Consider the following 24,299-nt stretch of genomic DNA (forward strand, 5'->3'; position numbering starts at 1 on the left):
AAGAAGAAGAAAACAAAACAAAACAAAACAAAACAAAACAAAAAAAAAGGAAAGCTTGCCATTTATATGACAACATGGATGTACCTAGAGAGTATTGTACTAAGTGTAGTAAGTCAGTCAGACTGAGGACGAAAAATACTGTATGATTTCACTTGTATCTGGAATCTAAAAAACAAAACAAATGAACAAATATAACCAAACAGAAACAGAGTCATAGATAAAGAGAACAAACAAGTGGTTGCCAGAGGCGAGGGTGGCACATGAAGGATAGAAATAGGTGAGGGAGATTAAGAGGCACAAACTTTCAGTCAATTAAAATAAATGAGTCACAGGTATAAAATGTACAGTGTAGGGAACACAGTCAATAATTGTGTAATATCTTCATATAGTAACAGATGACAACTAGACCTATCATGGTGATCCTTTTGAAACAGAGAAATATAGAACCACTATGTTGTATACCAGGAACAATATTAAGTCAATTATCTTTCAAAAACTAACTCTAGAAAAAGAGATAAGATTTGTGGCTACTGGAGGTGGGGTGTAGGACTAGGGGAATTAGAAGAAGATAGGCAAAACCTACAAATATCCAATTATAAGATAAATAAGTAGTAGGAATATAATGTACAACATGATAAAAAATAACACTGTAGTATGTTATAAATGAAAGTTAAATAGCAAATCCTGAGTTCTCATCACAAGGAAAAAATTTTTCTTCTATTTCTTTAGTATTGTATCTGTATGAGATTATGGGTGTTCACTAAGCCTATTGAGATAATCATTTCATGATGTGAGTCAAATTATTATAACGTACACCTTAAACTTACACAGTGCTGTATACCAATTATATCTCAATAAAACTGGGAAATATTTTTTAAAATAAAGTACACAGCATACGAGTAGGCTATAGGCAAATACCACACCTTTTTATGTATGGAACTTGAGCATCTGTAGATTTTGATATCCATGGGAGGTCCTGGAACAAGTCCTCTACACGGATGGCTAAATATGGACAATTCTGCCCAAAGTGAAGCCAACTAAGAAATACACTTCCTGGAGTTCCCATCGTGGCGCAGTGGTTAATGAATCCGACTAGGAACCATGAGGTTGCGGGTTCGGTCCCTGCCCTTGCTCAGTGGGTTAACGGTCTGGCGTTGCCGTGAGCTGTGGTGTAGGTTGCAGACGCGGCTTGGATCCCGCGTTGCTGTGGCTCTGGCGTAGGCCAGTGGCTGCAGCTCTGATTGCACCCCTAGCCTGGGAACCTCCATATGCGCTGGAGTGGCCCAAAGAAATAGCAAAAAGACAAAAAAAAAAAAAAGAAAGAAAAAGAAATACAATTCCTCAAACTTCAATCCTCCATAATAGCATGTTGTTTCTTTTAAAGCAACTACTTAATTAAACATACCCTTAGTGCTCTAATTTAAAAATAAAGCATTCTCCATTTCAAAAACTGAAGAGGGACCTCCTGCTTGCTTACCTGTTTCTATTCTGCCTGGGCTGAGGGAGAGTCCTCCCATGTCTATCACCTATCTATTCACCTACAGAACCTTCTGGTGAGAGAATGTGGTAAGAAACATCCATATCTGCATTCCTATCTATCAAGTCGTCTTGCCATAGTTACACCTGTGCTAATCAAACTAGATCTTTATAGAAAAATACAAAAGGAAAATGAAGACTTAGTAGGGAAAACCAAAGCATTTTAAAAGTAAGCCACCAGGATGAACAGAATCACTGAAGAGTAAGGGGGGTGGGGTGTGCAAAAAATAAAGGGAAGTTTTAAAATATTCTAAATAGAATTCCCAAAGATATTCAAGAGAATATTGCTTTCACATAAAGTCAGAATAGCTGGCTATCAGAATCCATCACAGAGAAAAAAGAGTACTTGGAAATGTTCACATTTGCTTTATTGTGGAAATATAAGACAAATGCTTTCAAAAGGGTACTAGAAAAACAAATTTGACAATACAAAATGTATAAATTTCTTAAAACAAAAATCAGAAAAATAATGAAGAGTTTATAAAATATGAATGAATCCAAAAGATAAATACCACTCTAAAAGAAATTCCAGGACAGATCATGTAGATTAGAGAAAATAAAAAAAGAAATAACAGTGCATATGCCTGTAGAGATACATGAACCATCAGAGTTAAAGGACACACTGGGAGTTCCCATTGTGGCTCAGCGGGTTAAGAACCCAACTAGTATCCATGAGGATGCAGGTCCGATCCCTGGCCTTGCTCAGTGGATTAAGGATATGGCATTGCTCCAACTGTAGTGTAGGTGGCAGATGAAGTTCAGATTCCACAATTCTATGGCTGTGGCTGTGGCAAAGGCCAGCAGCTGCAGCTCTAATTTGACCCTAGCCTGGAAACTTCCATATGCTGCAGGTGCAGTCCTAAAAGGGAAATAAATAAAGGACACACTGAATAAAAAGGAGGATTTCTGGAAAAAAGGTAAAAATGTATAGCTCAACCTGATAAAGATTCTGAAATCCAATTAAAAATTCTTAAATTTTTATGAAAGTAAACAAGCAATGACTGGCTACAAAGAAATGAAGATCAAACTGATACCTGATTCACCTTCAGCAAAAACCAGTAACAGAAGGGAATGGAGAGAGATGCTAACAATTTTCTGAGGGTAACTTTTTTCTCCCCAGAATTATATCACCAGCCAAACAGCCATTCATACAACAAAGAAAGATAAGTATATGATAAAATTAAAAAGCGCATATTCTTGAACCCATTTTACAAAATATTCCAGAATGTACTCTATCAATATAACAAAACCAAGAAAGAGAAATACATAACACAAGATGTAATTTAGAATGTGAGTGAATGGTATTAACTAGTTTCTGATAAAGCCAGAGAAGACAGTTATTGAGGTTGTAAATGGAAGGGTAGTGGTTTAATGAACAGGTGGCATAAGACTGTGAACTTCCTAAGGAAGTACATGTACCTTAAGTATTCCTCCATAATGACCATGGACAATGCCACATGCTGAGGACTCAGAGACTGAGATGACCTGAAATATGAGAAGTGGCATAGCTCCATCAATCAACTGAGAAGCTAAAGTTATATAGATAAGTTCACCAATAGGCAACCTAAAATGAGATGATAAAATCTTCAATAAAAGACAAAACGACAAGTCCACTGTCATTTATTGCAGTGGACTCAAACTCAGGTACAATGTCTCAACCATTTACAGTGTTCCCTGAACACTTCATCTACCTTCCACATATAACCTTTTGTTTACTACCATTCATCAGCTCTAAAATGATATAAAAGAACTGTTGGAATTATATGAGCTAATAAGTCACCTGAAGGGCTTCACACATGACAATACTTAAATTACAGCTTTTCTATATAGCTCAAGAACTACTGTAGATTACCTTTGATATTGGGACAACAAAATAACCTGAATACTTATATGGACGTCTAAATCATTAGCACTTAATTTCTGAAAAATGAAAAATTTTAATACTCAAAATGTAAAAAATATTAGAATTATTTCTATAAAACATGGAGGAGGAGTAAACACTTGCAAAAAAATTACATCTTGTAATTATCATTTTGCAATAAATACAAATGAAAAATTACATTGTATACCTGAAATGAACAAAATACTGCAAATCGACTATGCTCTAACAAAAAAATAAAAATAAAAAAAATTAAATCATAGACAAAAAAAGTCAGCCCAAGCAGAAAACAGTGGGCACTGCTCATAAACATTTTAAGGCAAAAGAAAAGCCCACAGGTACTTGGGCAAAAGATTACAGTAGAGACATATAATAGATCATCTAAAGCCTGGGGGAGAAACTGGGGAGAGAGTTTCTTCTTTGAGAGATTAAGATAACCAAAAGTACTATGTACACTAGGGAAATCAGAGTCATACAAATACCCAGGACAAAATGCATGTCTGGAGAAGACCTCAGAAGACCTAAGCTTTCACTTCTAACTGATCTCTACACTCAGTGAAAGTAGGATGTGAAGACTAGAGTAAGTGAACATGGACTTGCTAAGTCCTAAAGAACAAGCCCAGCACAGAGCCAATTTGAAAAGACTGGGAAAGTTGTGGTTTGGAAGAGGTCTTTAGTTTTTGTTTTATCCCAGTCTTCAAGGAAAAGTCTGTCAAAACACTAACTGAACACAAACTAAAGGAACAGAGAATTCAGTGACCACCCATGACAAGAAATACAAACTTTGCAAATATAAAAGGAGTTTGGAAAAGTCACACAGATAACTGTAGCCTTCAAAAATCAAGAATAGAAAATTTGGGGAAAGGCAAGAAAATAATTTCTAACATTACAACATTATAATACACAAATGTGCAGTTTCAACAACAACAAAATCACAAAGCATACAAAGAAACAAAGTATGGCTCAATCAAAGGAAAATATAAATTGACATAAATGTCCCTGAGTAATACTAGAGATTGAACTGCCTAAATAAACAAAGACTTTAAATAACTGTATTAAATATGCTTAAAAAGCTAAAAGAAACCATAAAAAATGCAACCTGGAACCTGGAAAAAATTTATGAAGCAAATAAGAATATCAATAAAGAGAAATTATAATAAAGAACCAAATAGAAATTCTGAAACTGAAAAGTATGATAACTGAAATGAAAATCTCACTAGAGGGCAGAAAAGAACCATATAACTTTAAGGAAGGACAACTGAAATTACCAAGTCTGAGAGGCAGAGCAAAAAAGAATGAAGAAAAACAGGACACATTCAAGCAGAAAAATATTATGAGCTGCAGGAGAAAGAGCATAAGAGAAGAGACAGTAAAAAATATTGCAGAAATAATGTCCCCCAATTCCTCAATTTGAGGAAACATATGAATCTATACATTAAAGAAAATGGAAGAATGCCAAGTAGGATAAACTCAGATACATTCATTAATACACATTATAATCAAACTCACAAAGACAAAGAATCTTATAAGCAATGAGATCCTGCTCTATAGCACTGGAAACTATATCTAGTCACTTATGATGGAGCATGATAATGTGAGAAGAAAGAATGTGTACGTGTGTGTCACTGGGTCACCATGCTGTACAGTAGAAAATGACAGAACACTGTAAACCAGCTGTAATGGAAAAAATAAAAATCATTATTAAATAAAAGAAAAAGAATCTTGAAAGCTATAAGAGAAAAGCAACTCATCAAATAAAAGAGATCCTCGTTAAGATTGGTAGCAGTTTCCTTTGGAGGTCAGAAAGCACTGGGTTGATATGTTGATAAGATTGGTAGCAGAAACTTTGGAGGTCAGAAAGCACTGGGTTGATATGTTCCAAGTGCTGAAAGGAAAAAAAAAAAAAAAAAAGCAAACCTGTCAAGAAAAAATTCTATACCCCAAAAAAATGTCTTTTAAAAATGAAGGTATTTTCAGATAAACATAAGGCAAGGGAGTTCATTACCATTATCCCTTGTTCTGCAAGAAATGCTAGAGAGATTCCCAGACTGAAATGAAAGGATGTAAGTCAGTTAACTCAGAACCATAAAAGAAAAAAATTGACAGAACACTGTAAACCAGGTATAATGGAAAAAATAAAAATCATTATAAAATTAGAAAAAAAAGAAAAGACTTTCAGTAAAGATAACCATATAAGTAAATGTAAACACCAATTTATTTATTTTTATTTATTTATTTATTTATTTTGCTCTTTAGGGCTGCACTTGTGGCAAATGCAGGTTCTCAGGCTAGGGAGGTTGAATCAGTGCTACAGCTATAGGCCTACACCATAGGCACAACTTGGGATCCAAGCCGTGTCTGCAACCTACACCACAGCTCATGGCGATGCCAGATCCTTAACCCACTGAGCAAGGCCAGGGATTGAACCTGCATCTTCATGGATACTACTTAGATTAGTTTTCACTAAGCCACGATGGGAACTCTCTAATGATATTTTATTCGGGGTTGTAACTCCACTTTTAATTCACTGTATGATTTCAAAGACGTATGCATGTGAAATAACTATGTTACTGAAAACAAAATTTGTAAAAGTGCGCTTTGGGAAAGCAACAACACAGTAGGGGTAGAAACAAAGCATATTAAACAGGTTTTGCATATCAATTTAAAATTATTATAGAGAGCCTCCTTTCCTGCCTGCTTGCATCTCTCACAAGTGTCCTATCTTAATAAATCTATTTCTTGCCTATCACTTTGTCTGTTGCTGAATTCCTTCTGTGCTGAAGCAAAAAGAACCTGAACCTCAGTGAGTCCAGACACCAGCACAGAAGAAATTGTGACATCTTAAATTGGGAGATCATCTAAAATAAAATGTTGTATGAAAAAAGCTACACAGAGAGAGAGGATTAAGATGGCAGAATAGAAGGACTGGAGCTCAACTTCTCTCCTAAAAACAACAAAATTCACAACTAAAGGCTGAGCATTCTTCACCCAAATGGCCTGAAAACCTTAAAAAAGATACCCTAACTCCAGAAGAAAAACAGGAGGACACATCAAGAGGTAGGAGGGGTGATTTCGTGATATAAACAACCTCATACCTCTGGGGTGGGAAGCTCCACAGACTGAAAACTAACTGGTTCACAGAAACTCACCCACAGGAGTGAGAGTTCTGAGCCCCACATCAAACCCTCACGTGTGGGGATCTGGCACTGGGAGAAAGAGCCCCTGGAGCATCTGGCACTGAAGGCCAGTGGGGCTTGTGCGCAGGAGGTCCACGGGACTGGGGGAAATGGAGACACCATTCTTAAAAGGCGCACACAGACTTTCACGTGCACTGGGTCCCAGGGCAGAGCGGGGTCTCCATAGGAATCTGGGTCAAACCTGACTGCAGTTCTTGGAGGACATCCTGGGAAAACAGGGGTGAATGTGGCTTGTTGTGAGGGATGGACATTGAAAGCAAAGCTCTCGGGAATATTCAGCAGCAGTGCCTTTCTCTGGAGGTGGCCATTTTGGGAAAATCTGGCCCCACCCATCAGTCAGTGCTGAGAAGCCCCAGGACAAACAACAATCCAGGTGGGACCACAGCCCCACCCCTCAGTAAACAGGCTACCTAAAGACCCCTCAGGCACACAGCTGCCTCTAATCCCATCCAGAGACTAAGCCCCACCCACCAGAGGGATCAGAATCAGCTCCTCCTACCAGGGGGCAGGCATCAGCCCCTCCCATCAGGAAGCCTACAGCAAGCCCCCCATACGGACTTCAGCCACAGGGGGGCAGACACCAGAAGTAAGAGAGGCTACAACTCTATTACCTGTAAAAAGGTCACCACACCAAAAACCTATAAAAATGAAAAGACAGAGAACTATAACTCAGATGAGGGAGAAAGGAAAAGCCCCAGAAAATCAGCTAAGCGATGAGGAGATTCTCAGCCTCCAGGAAAAAGACTTTAGACTGCTGATGCTGAAGATGATGCAAGACATTGGACATAAACTGGAGGCAAAGATGGATAACTTACAGGAAACACTGAGCAAAGAGATACAAGATATAAAACTTAAACAAGAAGAGATGCAAAATACAATAACCGAAATAAAAAATCCACTCGAAGCAGCTAACAGCAGAATACAGGAGGCAGAAGAACGAATAAGCGAGGTGCCGGACAGATTAGTGGAAATTACGGGTGCAGAACAAGAAAGAGAAAAAAGATTGAAAAGAAATGAAGAGAATCTCAGAGAACTCTGGGACAATGTTGAACACACACCAACATCCGTGTTATAGGGGTGCCAGAAGGAGAAGAGAGAGAGAAGGGGACAGAAAAAATATTCCAAGAGGTAATAGCCAAAAACTTCCCTAACATGGGAAAGGAACCACTCACTCAAATCCAGGAAGCACAATGAGTACCATACAAAATAAACCCAAGGAGGAATACCCCGAGACACATACTAATCAAACTGACCAAAACTAAAGACAAAGAGAAAATCTTGAAAGCAGCTAGGGAAAGAAACAAATAACATACAAGGGAACCCCAATAAGGTTATCGGCAGATTTTTCAACAGAAACTCTGCAGGCCAGAAGGGAGTGGCATGATGTACTTATCGTGATGAAAGGAAAAAACCTCCAACCAAGATTACTCTACCCAGCAAGGCTCTCGTTCAGATTTGAGGGAGAAATCAAAACCTTCACAGATAAGCAAAAGCTGAGAGAATTCAGCAACACTAAACCAGCCTTACAACAAATATTAAAGGAACTTCTCAGGCATAAAAGAAAAGACAGCAACAGGAAACAAAAATTCCACAAATGACAAGGCTCACCAGTAAAGATGTATTTCGTATACAGTAAAGATACAAAATCATCCATGCAAAATTATACCACCAAAATCGGAAAACATGAGAAGAGGTGGGTACAAATGCAGGACACTGGAGATGAACTTGTTATTAAGAGAACAACAACTTGAAACAATCTCATATACATATAGCCTCTTATATCAAAACTTCAGAATAACTGCAAACCAAAAATATACAATTGATACACAAACAAGGAATCTCTGGAGAAGAAATATATCTCATAGTAAATACGTGCATAATCCACCATGAAGGGGGTCATTTGACATCATTCTTGGGATGCTGAAGTCTTCTTAGATCTGATTCTGATTTCCTCTCCATCAAAGAATTTATGATAATTATAATTAAATAATGCAACTGTACAATTAAATAATACAGTTCTATAATTGTATTATTAATAACCATTTCTCTCCATGGTACAATGTAAGGTCTATAATGTCTTGTTTATCACATCACCTAGAATGGTGTAATGCCTATATTGAAGAATCAATAAGATGTAACAAATTGTGAGGACATATTTAAATAGTTACACTGTTTTTTAACCAATTTATGCATTTTATATTTTACTTATTTTCAGAGGGTGTATTATTTTTGTTATTCTTACCAGTTATTCTTTTTATTATGCTGTATAAAATATTTAATGGTATATAAGGCTTTCTTCTTTATAAATTTTAGTTGCATAATATATGCAATTTTAATATAATGCTAATTTTTAAAGAAAAATTGAAATGTAATAGATAATACTAAATAGTAAAGATGAAAGCCATACAAAATGGGATAAAGTATAGAATAAATTTCCTATATGTCTCAGCATATATTTTCCATTTCACTTCTCCAGAGGGAGTCACTTAATCTCTTTCTTAAGATCCATGATATAATAATCTGTGTGAATGTAATTGTTTAAATATATGTATTTTATTCTGTAAAAAATAAAAATAGAGTGCCTCATTAGTATTGGCTCAAATAGGGATTCATTTAGTATCATTCTCAGGAATACCTGCATTTCGGTTACTGGGTCCTCACATTGAAAGTGTATAAGGATTGTATTTTGGTTTCAATAAAAGGTCCACTTTTCATTTAAAAAAATGAAAAAAAAGCTACACAAAAGTATGATGAATGATGGTCTGAACTAAGAGTATATTTTTTTAAAGCAAAGGTTATATTGAAGACTTTTGCATCATACAGTCAACTTGCTCATTGTAAACAGGAGATTTTGGATTTGAACAATCTGGTTCATGTCTTAAGGTGATCAATATCACCAGAAAAATCATTGCATTCTCCATGGTGTTGATAATCACACATAGCCTTGTCCTTATTAGTCATTTAATTATTTTGATGCCACAATGACTCCAGTCTTTGAGTTTAAGAATACCTGCTTTTTTGCAAAGAAATTTTCAAAATTTCAAAGGTATATTTTCCAATTAGTACTGTACTTTGAGTCACTCTACAAAGTGTGTTAAACCTGCCTCAAGTTTTCAATCTTACAGCATCTCTGTGACATCTCCTGCAGTTGAACTAGTGCTCAGAGACCACAGGAGATCAATGATTAAAGTCTCTGTATTTGTATGTGCCAGGATTTCCTCTGCATAAATCCCTGGACCCAGGCCTTCCAAGATAATTGGATTTTCCCATCTTCCCTCAGCATCTACTCTAGGAAAGAAAATTGATTGGATTACAGTGAAAACCAAAGAGACAGTAGAGAAGCAATCAGCTCCTGGCCCTTTTTCTTACACTTGAACTCTGGTCCTATCCTTTAAACTTGATATGTGATTTAAGATCTCAACTTTCACCCTGGTACTCTTTAAAGACTCTGGCCAGATTTGTCACTTAATTTTCTCAATCCTTGTTGACTTAGGTTTGAGAGACTATCTTCAATCTTGCTTGGGGACAAAAAAGTGACCTGGTCCTCCGAAGGGCAATACTTAAATGGAAGATAATTGATAAGAAAGAAAGAAGAAGAGTTATGAGAAATTGCTGAGAATGGAGTTTAAGAGTCTTTGTTCTGATGTCATTGGAGGTCATCTCTGAGGAAGTGTATTCATCAGGCTGGTTATGTGAATAGGCTTTAGTAGGCATTTAGTGGACAAAGGTCAGATGAAGTAATGGCTTATTTTGCAATATTTGTCTGAATCTTACTTCTCTGATACTTCAGCCTATCTTGCTCAAGAGTTTTCTCTGCCACAAGCCACTTTGTATACTTAAGTGACTTTAGAGTATTTTTGATCGTGGCCACATTATACCTTTGGAGTGAAGTGTCAGGTATGTATGTTTGTTTGTTTTCTATCTATATACAACCTATCAACCTAAAAAAATAAAAAATAAATAAAATTATTATAAATTTTATATGGTAATACATATCCTTATGATAGGCACTAAGAAGCTATATAAATTATATATACAAAAGGAAATGAGAAGGAAATCAAATCAGTGAACTACAAAAAAAATCAATTTAAAACAAAGGAAAGCAGTAATGGGCAAATTAGGGACAAAAATGGTATAAAACATATAAAAATGAAACAACACAATTATATATGTTTTCCCTTATGAATAATTAGTTTAACTGTAGATGGATTAAACTGGGCAATTAAAAAGCAGAGATTGGCAGACTAACAAAAACATCATGATCCAACTATATGTTGTCCATAAGAGAATCGTTGTAGATCCAAAGTCACAGTAAGTTCAAAGTAAAAGGATGGAAAAAGAACCATGCAAACAAACAGTAACCAAAAGAGTGCTGGATAGCTGTATTAATATAAAAAATGCACTAAGTCATAAAGAAAGACATTATATTTGGAAAAGGGTTAATTCATAAAGAAAATACATCAATCAAAAATATATATGGACCAAAGAAATGGAACCAAAATATATGTAGCAAATGTTGACAGACTCGAAGGGAGAAGAAGAGTTCTATGTCAATAGGTGGGGACCTCAATACCCCACTTCAATTAATGAATAGAACATCTAGATAAAAGGTCAATAAGAAAGAGACAAGATGGCAGAATAGAAGGTCTTGAGCTCATCTCCTCTCACAAAAACTCCAAAAGCACAACTAACTGCTGAACAACCACTGACAAAAAAAACCCCAAAAAACTAGATCCTACAAAAAAAGATATTCTAAATCCAAAGACAAATAAGCCACAACAAGACAGTAAGAGGGGTGCTTTCATGATGTAATCAAACCCCATACCCACTAGGAGGGCAACCAACAACCTGGAAAATGATTATTTCACAAAGATTCTCCCACAGAATGAGAGTTCTGAGACCCACATCAGGTTCCCCAGGCTGAAGGTCTGTCACTGAGAGAAGCCCCCAAAGTATTTGGCTTTGAAGTCCCAGCAGGGCTTGAGTGCAGGACTCCACAGGACTGAAGGAAACAGAGATTCCACTCTTGGAGGATGCACACAAGATTTCACATGCAGTAGGACACAGAGTAAGGTAGTTACGGCTCCATGGGATCCTGGGCCAGAGCTACTTGAGGTTCTTGTAAGTGTCTTCTGGGGAGGCAGCGGTTGGTTGTGCTCACTGTGGGGGTAGGACACTGGAGGCAGAGGTTCTAGAGAATATTAATCAGTGTGAGATCTATTGGAGGTCATCATACTGGCACAACATGGCCCCAAACAACACCATGCAGTCTCCACGGATGGGATGCCTCAGGGAAAACAACCAACACCATATGAACATACTGCCATCCATCATCAGACAGGCTTCCCAAAGTCATCCTGAGCACAGATCCACATCTAAACACACCCCATGACACAGCCCTGCCTACCAGAGGGATAGGACCTAGCTCCACACACCAATGGGCAGGCACCAGGGAGCCTGCACAAGCCCCTGGATCAATCTCACCCATTATGGGGCAGACACCAGAAGCAACAGGGGATACAATCCTGTCACCTAAATGACAAACACCACAAACAGAAAGTTAGGCAAAATAAGATGGCAGAGAAATATGCTCCAGATGAAGGAACAGAATAAAACCCCAGAAGAACAACTAAGTGAAGTGGAGATAGGCAATCTACCAAAAAAAGAATTCAGAGTAATGAGAGTAAGGATGACCTAAGTTATCAAAAAAAGAATAGAGGCACAGACAGAGATGATATAAGAAAAGTTTAATAAAGAGCTAGAAGATTTAAATAACAAACGGAGAAAAAAACAATAACTGAAATGAAAAATACACTAGAAGGAATCAACAGGAGAATAAATGAGGCAGAAGAATGAATAAGTGAGCCGGATGACACATTGACGGAAATCACTGCTGCAGAAAAAAGTAAAAAAAAAAGGGGGGGAAGAAAAAAAAAAGAAATGAGGACAGTCTAGGAGAACTCTGGAACAACAAGAAGATGAGTGAGAGAGAAAGTGCCTGAGAAAATATTTGAAGAGATAATAGCCAAAGCTTCCCTAACATAGGAAAGGAAAGACCCACTCAACTCCAGGACACACAAAGAGCCCCATAAGGAATAAACCCAAGGAGGAACATGCTGAAACACGTGTCAATCAAATAGACAAAAATTAAAGACAAAGAGAAAATATCAAAAGCAACAAGGAAAATGCAACAAAGAACAAAAATGAACCTCCATAAGGTTATCAGCTGATTTTTCAGCAGAAACTCTGCAGGCCAGAAGGGAGGGGCATGATATATTTAAAGTGATGAAGGGGAAAAACCTCCAACCAAGAATATTCTATCCAGCAAGGCTCTTGTTCGATTCAATGGAGAAATCAAAAGCTTTACAGATAAGCAAAATCTGAGAAAATTTGGTGCAGCCAAACCAGCTTTACAACAAATGCTAAAGGAATCCTGTAAGTGAAAAAGAAAAGGCCACAGCCAGAAAAAAGAAAATTATGATAGGAAGGAAAGCTCACTGGTTAAAAACAACAACAACAACAAAAGCAACTATATACAGTAAAAGTAGGAAACCATCAACACACAATTATGATATCAAATCCAGCAGTTGTGAGAAAAGAAGAGTACGAATGCAGGATACTAGGATTGCATTTGAAATTAAGAGACTGCCAACTTAAAACAACATTCTGTATATATAGAGACTGCTATATCAATACTACATGGTAACTGCAAGTCAAAAAACTACAATACACACAAAAGAGAAAAAAATCAATCCAAACATAATACTAAAGATGGGCATCAAATCACAAGAGAACAAAAGAGGAAGGAAAGAAAAAGGACCTACAAGAACAAATCCAAAATAATTAACAAAATGACAATAAGTATATGTCAATAATTACCTTCAATGTAAATGGATTAAATGTTCCAATCAAAGGACACAGATTGGCTGAATGGATACAAAAACAAGACCCATATATATGCGGTCTATAAGAAACCCACTTCAGACCTATAGACACATACAGACTGAAAATTAGTGGATGGCAGATGGTATTCCATGTGGATAGAAATCAAAAGAAAGATGGAGAGGCAATACTCATATTAGACAAAATAGGCTTTAAAATAAAGATTGGAACAAGAGACAAGAGAGACACTATATAATGATCAAGGGATCAATCAAAGAACAAGATGTAGCAATTGTAAATATATATGCACCCAACATAGGAGCACTTCACTATATATGGCAGATGCTAACCATAATAAAGGTAGAAAGTGAAAGTAACACAATAATAATGGGAGACTTTAACACCCCACTTACATCAATGGAGAGATCATCCAGATAGAAAATCAATAAGTGAACAGAGGCCTTAAATGACACATTAGATCAGATGGACTTAACTGATATTTATAGAACATTCCTGACAAAGGAGCAAAATACCCATTCTTCCCAAGTGCATGGAACATTCTCCAGCATAGACCATATACTGGGCCACAAAGCAACCCTTGTTAAATTTAAGAAAATTGGGTACCCTGGTGGCTTAGTGGGTTAAGTATCTGGCATTGTCCCTGCTGTGACAATGATTGCTGCTACAGCAGAGGTTCTACCCCTGGCTCAGAATTTCCACATACTGCAGTAAAAAATTTTAAGGTATTTTATTTTGAGAAAATTTAAGAACTTTAAGCTTTGGTTAATTTAATAAAACTGAAATCATCAAGCAACTTCCGATAACACTATGAGATTAGTATCAATTACAAAAAAATTGTAAAGAATATAAACATGGGCAGGATAAACAATTTTCTACAAACAACCAATGGATCACTGAAGAAATCAAAGAGGAATTCAAAAAATACTACAGAAAAAGGAAAATGAACACACAATGATCCATAACATATAGGAAAAAGCAAAAGCAGTTCCCAGAGAGAAGTTTATAGCAATACAAGCCTACCTCAGAAAACAAGGACAATCTCAAATCAACAACCTAACCTTACACTTAAAGCACCTAAAGAAAGAAGAAGAAACAAAACCCCAAGTTAGCAGAAGGAAAGAAATCATAAAGATCATAGCAGAAATAATGAAACTAAGATGAAGAAAACAATAGAAAAGATCAATGAAATTAAAAGCTGGTTGCTGGGAAAGATCAACAAAACTGATAAACCTTTAGCCAGACTCATAAGGTAAAAAAGGGAGAGGATTCAAATCAATAAAATTAGAAATGAAAAAGGAAAAATTTCAACTGACACCAGAGAAATACAAAGGATCATAAGAGACTACTAAACAACTACACGCCAATAAACGGGACAACCCAGAAGAAATGGACAAATTCTTACAAAGGTACAATCTTCCAAGACTGAGCCAGGAAGAAATAGAAAATATGAACAGACCAGTCACAAGTACTGAAATTGAAGCTATAATTTAAAAACTTCCAACAAACAAAAGTCTGGGACCAGATGACTTCATAAGCAAACTGTATTAAACATTTAGAGGAGTTAACACCTATTCTTTTGAAGCTCTTCCAAAAAACTGCAGAGGAAGGAACACTCCCAAACTTATTCTGTGAGGCCACCATAAGCCTGATACCAAAACTAGAAAAAGATATCACAAAAAAAGAAAATTATAGGCCAATTTCACTGATGAATATAGATGCAAAAACCTCAACAAAACACAAGTAAACCCAAGCCAACAATACATTAAAAGGGTCATATACCATGATAAAGGGATTTATCCCAGAGATGCAAGAATTCTTCAATATGTGCAAGTCAATCAATGTGATACACCATGTTAACAAATTAAAAATGAAAACCATAGGATTATCTCAACAGATGCGGAAAAAGCCTTTGACAAAATCTGACACCCATTTATTATAAAACCCTCCAGAAAATGGGCATAGAGGGAAGCTAACTCAACATAGTAAAAGCCATATATGACAAATCCACAGACAACATCATTCTCAATGGGGAAAAGCGTAAAAAAAAATTCCCAGTAAGATCAAGAACAGGACAAGGATGTCCACTCTCATCACTTTCATTCAACATTGTTTTGGAAGTCCCAGTCATGGCAATCAGGGAAGAAAAAAATAAAAGGAATCCGAATTGGAAAGGAAGAAGTAAAACTGTCACTGTAAATGACATGACACTATAGAGCATCCTAAACATGCTACCAGAAACTACTAGACCTCTTCAATGAATCTGGTAAAGTTGCATGATACAAAATTAATACATAGAGATCTCTTACATGTCTATACGCTAATGATGAAAGATAAAAAGAAATTAAGGAAATGATCCATCCTATTTACCTTTACATCAAAAAGAATAAAATACTTAGGAATAAACCTACCTACAGAGGCAAAAGACCTATACTCCAAAAACTGTAAGATGCTATTGATAGAAATCAAAGATGACAGAAATGTATGGAAAGCTATACCATGTTCTTAGATTGAAAAAATCAATACTGTCAAAATGACTATCCTACCCAAGGCAATCTATAGATTCAATGCAATCCTATCAAATTACCAATGGAATTTTCCAAAGATCTAGAACAAGCTACTTTACAATTAGTATGGAAATATACAAGACCCCAAATTGCCAAAGCAATCCTGAGAAGTAAAAATGAAGCTAATCAGGCTCCCTGACTTTGGTCTATACTACAAAGCTACAATCATCCACAAAGGATGGTACTGCGTCAAAAAACAGAAATGAATATCAATGGAACAGGATAGAAAGCCCAGAAATAAACCCATGCACCTATGGTCAACTAATCTATGACAAAGTAGGCAAGAAAACACAATGGGAAAAGACAATCTCTTCAATAAGTGGTTCTTGGAAAACTGGATAACTACATGCAAAAGAAGGAAATTAGAACATTCTCTAACACCATACACAAAAATAAACTCAAAAATGGATTATAGACCTAAATGTAAGACTGGATATTATAAAACTTCTAGAGAAAAATGTAGGTCGAATACTCTCTAAATAAACCACAAAAATATCTTCTCAGGTTTACCTCCTAGAGTAATGACAATAAAAACAAAAATAAACAAATGGGACCTAGTTAAAAGTTTTTGCACAGCAAAGGAAACCATAAACAAAATGAAAAGACAACCCACAGAATGGGAGAAAATAATTGCAAATGAAGATACTGACAAGGGATTAATCTCCAAAATATATAAACACCTCCTATACCTTGATAATAACAACAAAAAAAAATCAAAAAATGGGCAGAAGATCTCAACAGATATTTCTCCAAAGAGACATACAGATGGCCAAAAACACATGAAACATGCTCAACATCATTAATTATTAAGGAAATGCAAATCAAAACTATTATGAGGTAGGACATAATGGCACCAGTCGAACAGCCATCATCAAAAAGTCTACAAACAATAAATGCTGGAGAGAGTGGAGAAAAAGGAACCTTCTTACATTGTTGATGTGAATGTAAACTGGTGCAAGCACTATGGAAAACAGTATGGAGGGCCCTCAAAAAAACTAAAAATAACACTACCATATGATCCAACAATCCCACTCCTGGCCATCTACCTGGAGAAAACCATGACTCAAAAAGATACATGGACCCTAATGTTCACTGCAGCACCATATACAATAGTCAACACGTGGAAGCAACCTAAATGTCCATCAACAGAGGAGTGGATTAAGATGTGCTACAGGAGTTCCTGTCGTGGCTCAGTGGTTAACAAATCCGACTAGGAACCATGAGGTTGCGGGTTTGATCCCTGGCCTTGCTCAGTGGGTTAAGAATCTGGCATTGCTGTGAGCTGTGGTGTAGGTCGCAGATGTGGCTCAGATCTGGTGTTGCTGTGGCTCTGGTATAGGCCAGTGGCTACAGCTCCAATTAGACCCCTGGCCTGGGAACCTCCATATGCCACAAGTGTGGCCCTAAAAAAAAAAAAAGAATATTGATACATATATACAATGGAATATTACTCAGCCATTAAAAAGAATGAAATAACGCCATTTTCAGCAACATGCATGGACCTAGATATTATCGTTCTAAGTGAAGCTGATCATACAATGAGACACAAACATATGATATCACTTATATGTTGAATCTAAAAAAAGTGATAGTGATGAACTTATTTACAAAACAAAAACAGACTGACAGACTTCGAAAAGAAACCAAAGGGAAAAGGTGGAGGGAGTGATAAATTCGGAATTTATGTACTTTCCATAAAGTAGATAATTAACAAGGACCTACTGTGAAACTCCTATACGGGGAAAAAATAACCTATACGGGGAAAGAATCTGAAGAAATGGGATATATGTATATGTATATCTGAATTACTTTGCTGTACACCTAAAACTAACACAACACTGTAAATAAATTATACTCACATAAAATACAAATTAAATTTAAAAAAGAAAAAATATGTATGCAACGGCCTTGAATAGACATTTTAAATGTATAAATCATGAAATGATTTTCAGTATCATTAGTCATTAAGGAAAAGCAAATCAAAACCACAATGAGGTACCACTTTACTCACACTAGGATGACTATGATAAAAAATAAATAAAAAATAGATTTGGGCCAGAATTAGAAAATCTAGAAACATCATACATTTTTGGTGGAACTGAAAAATGGTTCAAGATACTGTGCAGAACAGTTTGGCTATTCCTCCAGAAGTTAAATGTAAAATTTCCATATGAGCCAGAAATTTCATTTAACCCCCAAACAATAATTAAAAAACAGAAAACAGTAAGAAAGTACAACAAACCCAATGAAGGGGGAAATCTTTCTAGAGTTACCATATTACTGTTTACCAGTGGTCACCAGCATGCAACCCAAAGAACCACAAAGCACACAAAGAAACAGGAAAATATGTAAAAGAGAAAAATGGATAAATAGAATCTGTCCCTGCAACAGACTTAATGACAGATAAATCAAAGACTTTAAAACAACCATATTACCAATGCTCAAAGAATTTAAGGAAAATGTAAACAAAGACATGAACATGATGTGTGAACAAAATGGAAATAAGAGGAAGCCAGAAAGCCTAAAAAGAAATCAGAAAGAAATTACACAGCTGAAAAATACAATAACTGAGATGAAAAAATCATATGGATATTCCAAGGGAGATTTGAGCTCATAGTAAAAAGAATCAGTGACTGTGAAGATAGGACAATGGAAACAATCAAGGCTCAGGAACAGAAAAAAAATAGACTGAAGAAAAGTGAACAGAGCCTAAGGGACCTGTGAAACACCATCAACTGGAGTGAAATGTACATCATGGGAGTCCCAGAAGAAGAGAGAGAAAAAGGGGCAGAGACCACAGGAATATTTGAAAAATAGTCAAAGAAATAATATTTGAATGAAAAGTCCCCAATTTAATAACAGACATGAACACAAACATCCAAGAAGCTCAACAAATTCCAAGTAAGATGCAATCAGAGACTCCTAGCAAGACACTTGACAACCATACTTTCAAAAGACAAAGAGTGAATCTGTTGTTTCTTTCTCTTTTTTTTTTTCAGCCACACCCATGGCATGTAGAAGTTCCCAAGCCAGGGACTGAACCTGCTCCACAGTAGCCATCTGAGCCACACCAGTGACAACACTGGATCCTTAATCTGCTGAGCCACCAAGGAACTCCATAGTGAATCTTGAAAGCAGAAAGACAGAAGTGACTCATCACATACAAGAGATCATCAATTAATATTATCTTTACTCTTAGAAACTCTGGTGGTCAGAAGACAGTGGGTAAATATATTCAAAAAGATAAATAAACAAAAAAACCCTATCAACTAAGAATACTACATCCAGCAAAACTATCCTTCAAAAAGTCAAGAAGAAACCAAGTTATTTCTAGATAACTAAAAGCTGAGGAAGTTCATGATCACTAGACTTTCCCTGTAAGTACCACTCAAAGTAAAACGAAAGGATGCTAGACAGTAACTTGAAGCTGTACAAATAAAGATTCAATGCAGGGAAATATACAGGTGATTATAGAACTAGTATTACTATAGCAATCCTTTATAACTGTGCTTTATCTTTTCTACACAATTTAGGTGAGTTACACATTTATTGTATGGTTGCACCCACAGCATATCAAAGTTCCTAGGTCAGGGACTGAAGCTGAGCCATGCAGCTGTGGCAACACTTGATCCTTTAACCCACTGCACCTGGCCAGGGTTCAAACCTGCACCTACACAGTGACCCAGGCTGCTGCAGCTGGATTCTTAACTCACTGTGCCACAGTCGGAACTGTGAGTTATATATTTTTAAAATTTAGAATAAAATTAGTAATTAATGTAATTTTGCTCTGTAATTCCATATCTTTTTTTCTACATAATTTGGAGGCTAAGATATTTAAAAGCAGTATTAATTTGTGTTTTGGAGCACATAATGTATAGAGATAAAATTCCCTGAAATCAAAAACCAAAAGGTTGGGGACAGAGGTGTTAGAGGAGCAGTTTTTTTTCAGTTACTGAAGTCAACCTGCTATATATTCAAATGAGTAACTATAACAAAAGAAAATGAGTTAAAATCTCAATATAAAGAGCAGAGTACTTCATATTAGGATTAAAATGTCAGAATAATGTTCTTTACCAAAACATGCTCATAAAGAATACGGAAAATCTTATTAAGGTACATGCACCCCATGATGCAAAACTCTCAAGCATGCCAAAGAAAGGGACAATTGACTACTGAATAAGAACATATCCTTTTACAAGTCAAGTGGTTTCCAGTTACAATCACTCTCCATTTCTGAGGATGTGGACCCAATGATACAGATGGTCAACTAAGGTACTCAAGCATCAGTCAACTTTGATATCCTTAGAGGGGATACTGGAACCAATTCCTTGCAGATAGCAAGGGATAACTGTATGTGCTTTCTTTTTCCTTCCTACATTTTTTTCTTCCTTCCTTCCTTTCTTTTTCTTCTTCTTTTTTTTTTTTTTTTAGGGCTGCATGTGTAGCATACGAAATTCCCAGGCTAGGGGTCAGATCGGAAGCTTCAGCTGCCGGCCTACACCACAGCCACAGCAACACGGGATCTGAGGCACATCTGTGACCTACACCACAGCTCATGGCAACACCAGATACTTAACCCACTGAGCGAGGCCAGGGATTGAACCGCATCCTCATGGATACTAGTCAGGTTCATTAATGCTGAGCCACAACAGGAACTCCTATACATGCTTTCAGTTAAGTTGAAAGAGAACCTAATCAGAGTTATCAGCTGATAGATCATTATTTTTTCTTTGATAGATCTTTAGTAGCATACAATTCAGAAGAATTCAAAAAGTTAAGATGCATCACTATAACAAAACTCCATTCATTCACATCTATTTATTTATGCAAACAAGTTTATCATTGCTTACATCCATGAAACTGAACTTTAAACAGAGTTTCTATTACTAATTACTATTTCTCTCTCATAATTCTCATTCACTGATAACACGGATTCTAAAAAACCATCCAACTATTTCTGTAAGATGCATTTCCAATAAAATTTTACTTTTATGTTTAATATTTATTTATAAATATTTGAAATACATTTGCTTTGATTAGTTAAAGTAATACAAGTTTTACCATGACAGGAAATTTTTTAAGCAACACTTAAAATATCAATTTAGTCTTATATTTTTACTATAGAAAAGTGTGACAAGGTGATTGATAAAATAGCTCCAATTTTAAAAAAAACATGAAGCAGAATTTCGTGTGTGTCCCACAGTATTCTATCAGTGCAACCATCTCCCACTTCCATCCCACTGAGAGTAGCTCCTTTGTAAGGATGTATACTTCATTTTTCTTAGAACCTAGAGTACACAGCAAAGAGCAGAGTAGATTCTCATATGTAACTGCTGAACAAATAACTGAATTAAATTAAATAAACAGTAATTATAAGGAGAGATTTATTTATTGATAAAATTAGCTGAAGAGTTGATTTCTTATACTTTAAACATCAGCACAAAATATTTCTGAGAAAACTGGAGAATTTAAAGATGAAAAATAGGAGTTCCTGTTGTGGCTCAGTGGGTTACAAACCTGACTAGTATCCATGAACATGTGGGTTTGATCCCTGGTCTTGCTCAGTAGGTTAAAGATACAGCATTGCTGTGAGCTGTGATGTAGGTCACAGACAGAGCTCAGGTCCAGCATTGTTGTGACTGTGGTGCAGGCTGGCAGCTGCAGCTCCAATTTGACCCCTAGCCTGGGTATTTCCATATGACACAAGTGTGGCTCTGAAAAGCAATAAATGAATAAATAAGAAAAACAGGGAGTTACCTGCTGGCTCAGTGGGTTAAGAATCCGGTGCTGTCCCACTGCTGTGGCTTGGGTCACTACTGTGGTGTGGGTTTGATCCCTGGCCTGGAAACTTCAGCATGCCACAGGTACAACCAAAAAGCAAAACAAAACAAAATATCTCCTTCTGAAGATGAAAAATAATTCTAATTTAAAGTGAAAAAATAACCGTCTTAGCCTGAGCTCTTGAGGATTCTCTGGATTCAGTAATGACTTCTTGGTATTTGGGGTTTTTTTTGTTCTCTTTTTTTGGTTTTATTTTTTACTTTTGTCTTTTTGTCTTTTTAGGGCCACACCAAAGGCATATGGAGGTTCCCAGGCTAGGGGTCTAATTGGAGCTACAGCTGCCAGCCTACACCAGAGCCACAGCAATGCCAGATCTGAGCCACATCTGCAACCTACACCACAGCTCACAGCAACACTGGGTCAATTAACCCACTGAGCAAAGCCAGGGATCAAGCCCGCAACTTCATGGTTCCTAGTGGGATTTGTTTCCACTGCACCATGAAGGGAACTCCAGATTTGTTTTTTATATTGCTTGCTTTGCAACTTCATTTTTTCGGTTTTGATTTTTTTTTTATTTGCTGACTTTCATTCTTTTTTTTTTTTTTAATTTATTTTTTTCCCACTGTACAGCAGGGGGATCAAGTTATCCTTACATGTATACATTTTTCCCCCACCCTTTGTTCTGTTGCAATATGAGTATCTAGACATAGTTCTCAATTCTGCTCAGCAGGATCTCCTTGTAAATCTATTCTAAGTTGTGTCTGATAAGCCCAAGCTCCCGATCCCTTCCCACTCCCTCCCTCTCCCATCAGGCAGCCACAAGTCTATTTTCCAAGTCCATAATTTTCTTTTCTGTGGAGATGTTCATTTGTGCTGGATATTATATTCCAGTTATAAGTGATATCATATGGTATTTGTCTTTGTCTTTCTTCCATATAGGAAGAGAAGAGATAAAACTCACTGTACGCAGACGACATGGTACTATACATAGAAAACCCTAAGGACTCAACCCCAAAACTACCTGAACTGATTAATAAATTCAGCAAAGTAGCAGGCTATAAGATTAACATTCAGAAGTCAGTGGCATTTCTGTATACCAGCAATGAAATATTAGAAAAGGAATACAAAAATACAATACCTTTTAAAATTGCTTTGCAACTTTGTAACACCCTAATTTTGTATATGAATATCCTAGTTACTTGAGAATGTCTTCAAGTACATTACAGGACTTTGTAAATAAGTAAGACTGTATTTAGTTTAGTGGGCAAACTATACACTTGACAAGGGAAGGAGATCAAGATAGCAGACTGCATGGAACTCACCCCCCCCCACAAATACATTAAAAATACAGCTATTTGTAGAACAATTTTCACTTAAAACTAACTTAAGACTGGCTGAAAGAAGTCTATACAACCAAGGATGTAAGAAAGACCCAACAGAATCAGGTAGGAAGTTATGAGAAGTGATCAGGTTGGGACCTGTGCCCCTGAGAGAGGACCCAGAAGAAAAGGAAGATTACACAGGCAGAGACCCTCCCTGGGGAGCAGGTGGTCGGGTGAAATATTCAATGTCCCAGCCCTGGGGTCAAAACACAGGGAAGACAAGTCCCTTGGCTGGTTTGAAGGCTAGGAAGATTAACAGGAAGGTTATAGGAAGCCTGAATTTCACCACTGAAGAGCACGCACATGCTTGCTTGCACAATCAAGGCAGAGCAGAGAGATTGTAAACTGCACAAATGGCTGACTTGTTTCCTGTGACTACACTAGCAGCCGTCCAAGTCTAATCCCAGAGAAGCCTCAAGCCCCACTTGTGTCACAATGCAGTTACATACTGTCCAGCTATGTAAAACAGGGGGGGTTCAATTCCGACACGGCATCTGAGCAGAGCAAAGGCAGCCACTATAGCACTTACGTAGTAAGCAGGCCCTATGTGCCCTGAACTATAGCTCCACACCAGAGCAAGGGAAGCAGAGTCTGAGGGGAAAGCCCAGCTGTGAGGGAAAAAGGAGGCTCAGACTTGAGGCAGCACCTGAGCAAAGTGGGAGCAGGCACTGAGAGCACTTACACAGGTACCACATCAGAAGCAGTCCAGATCTCTGCCCCAGCAGGACCACCTTGCCCAAGCCGAGTGTCCGACCTTGCTCTAGAATGCTCCCCTCTGGAGTAAAGATGTCAGTGCAGGGAAGGGTGAGAGCACATACTTAAAGTGAATGGGGCCAGCTTGGACCTGACCCTCAAGGTTTTTAGTCTAGCAACACCAGACTCACTCCCATCCCTAAGAGGGCAGAGACAGCCACTGAACAGAGGGGAAGCCTGAGCTTATACCAGAATCCAGCCCTAGTCGTTCTGTCTCCAGTAACACCTACTACTGATAGTAGTAGCCGCCAAGCCACCCTGAGGAAAGACAGGACTTGTGTTCAGATTAAATCTAGCTCTCCCA

At 37.0% G+C, this 24,299-nt stretch overlaps 1 protein-coding gene across 5 annotated transcripts in view; it reads right to left on the minus strand.

The window, feature by feature from the left end:
• Positions 1-24,299, minus strand: part of ZNF37A (zinc finger protein 37A) — a 101,760-nt gene that overhangs the window by 65,053 nt on the left and 12,408 nt on the right. For 3 of the 5 annotated variants that reach the window (XM_021072371.1, XM_013983244.2, XM_021072372.1), the window contains exon 3: positions 2,956-3,021. The exons of the other annotated variants lie outside the window; for them this stretch is intronic. In XM_021072371.1, the coding sequence (XP_020928030.1) occupies positions 2,956-3,021 (66 nt within the window). The remainder of the gene's footprint in view (positions 1-2,955; positions 3,022-24,299) is intronic. 5 annotated transcript variants of the gene reach the window in all.

The sequence above is a fragment of the Sus scrofa genome, chromosome 14, assembly GCF_000003025.6.
Source record: "Sus scrofa isolate TJ Tabasco breed Duroc chromosome 14, Sscrofa11.1, whole genome shotgun sequence".
Lineage (NCBI taxonomy): Eukaryota > Metazoa > Chordata > Mammalia > Artiodactyla > Suidae > Sus > Sus scrofa.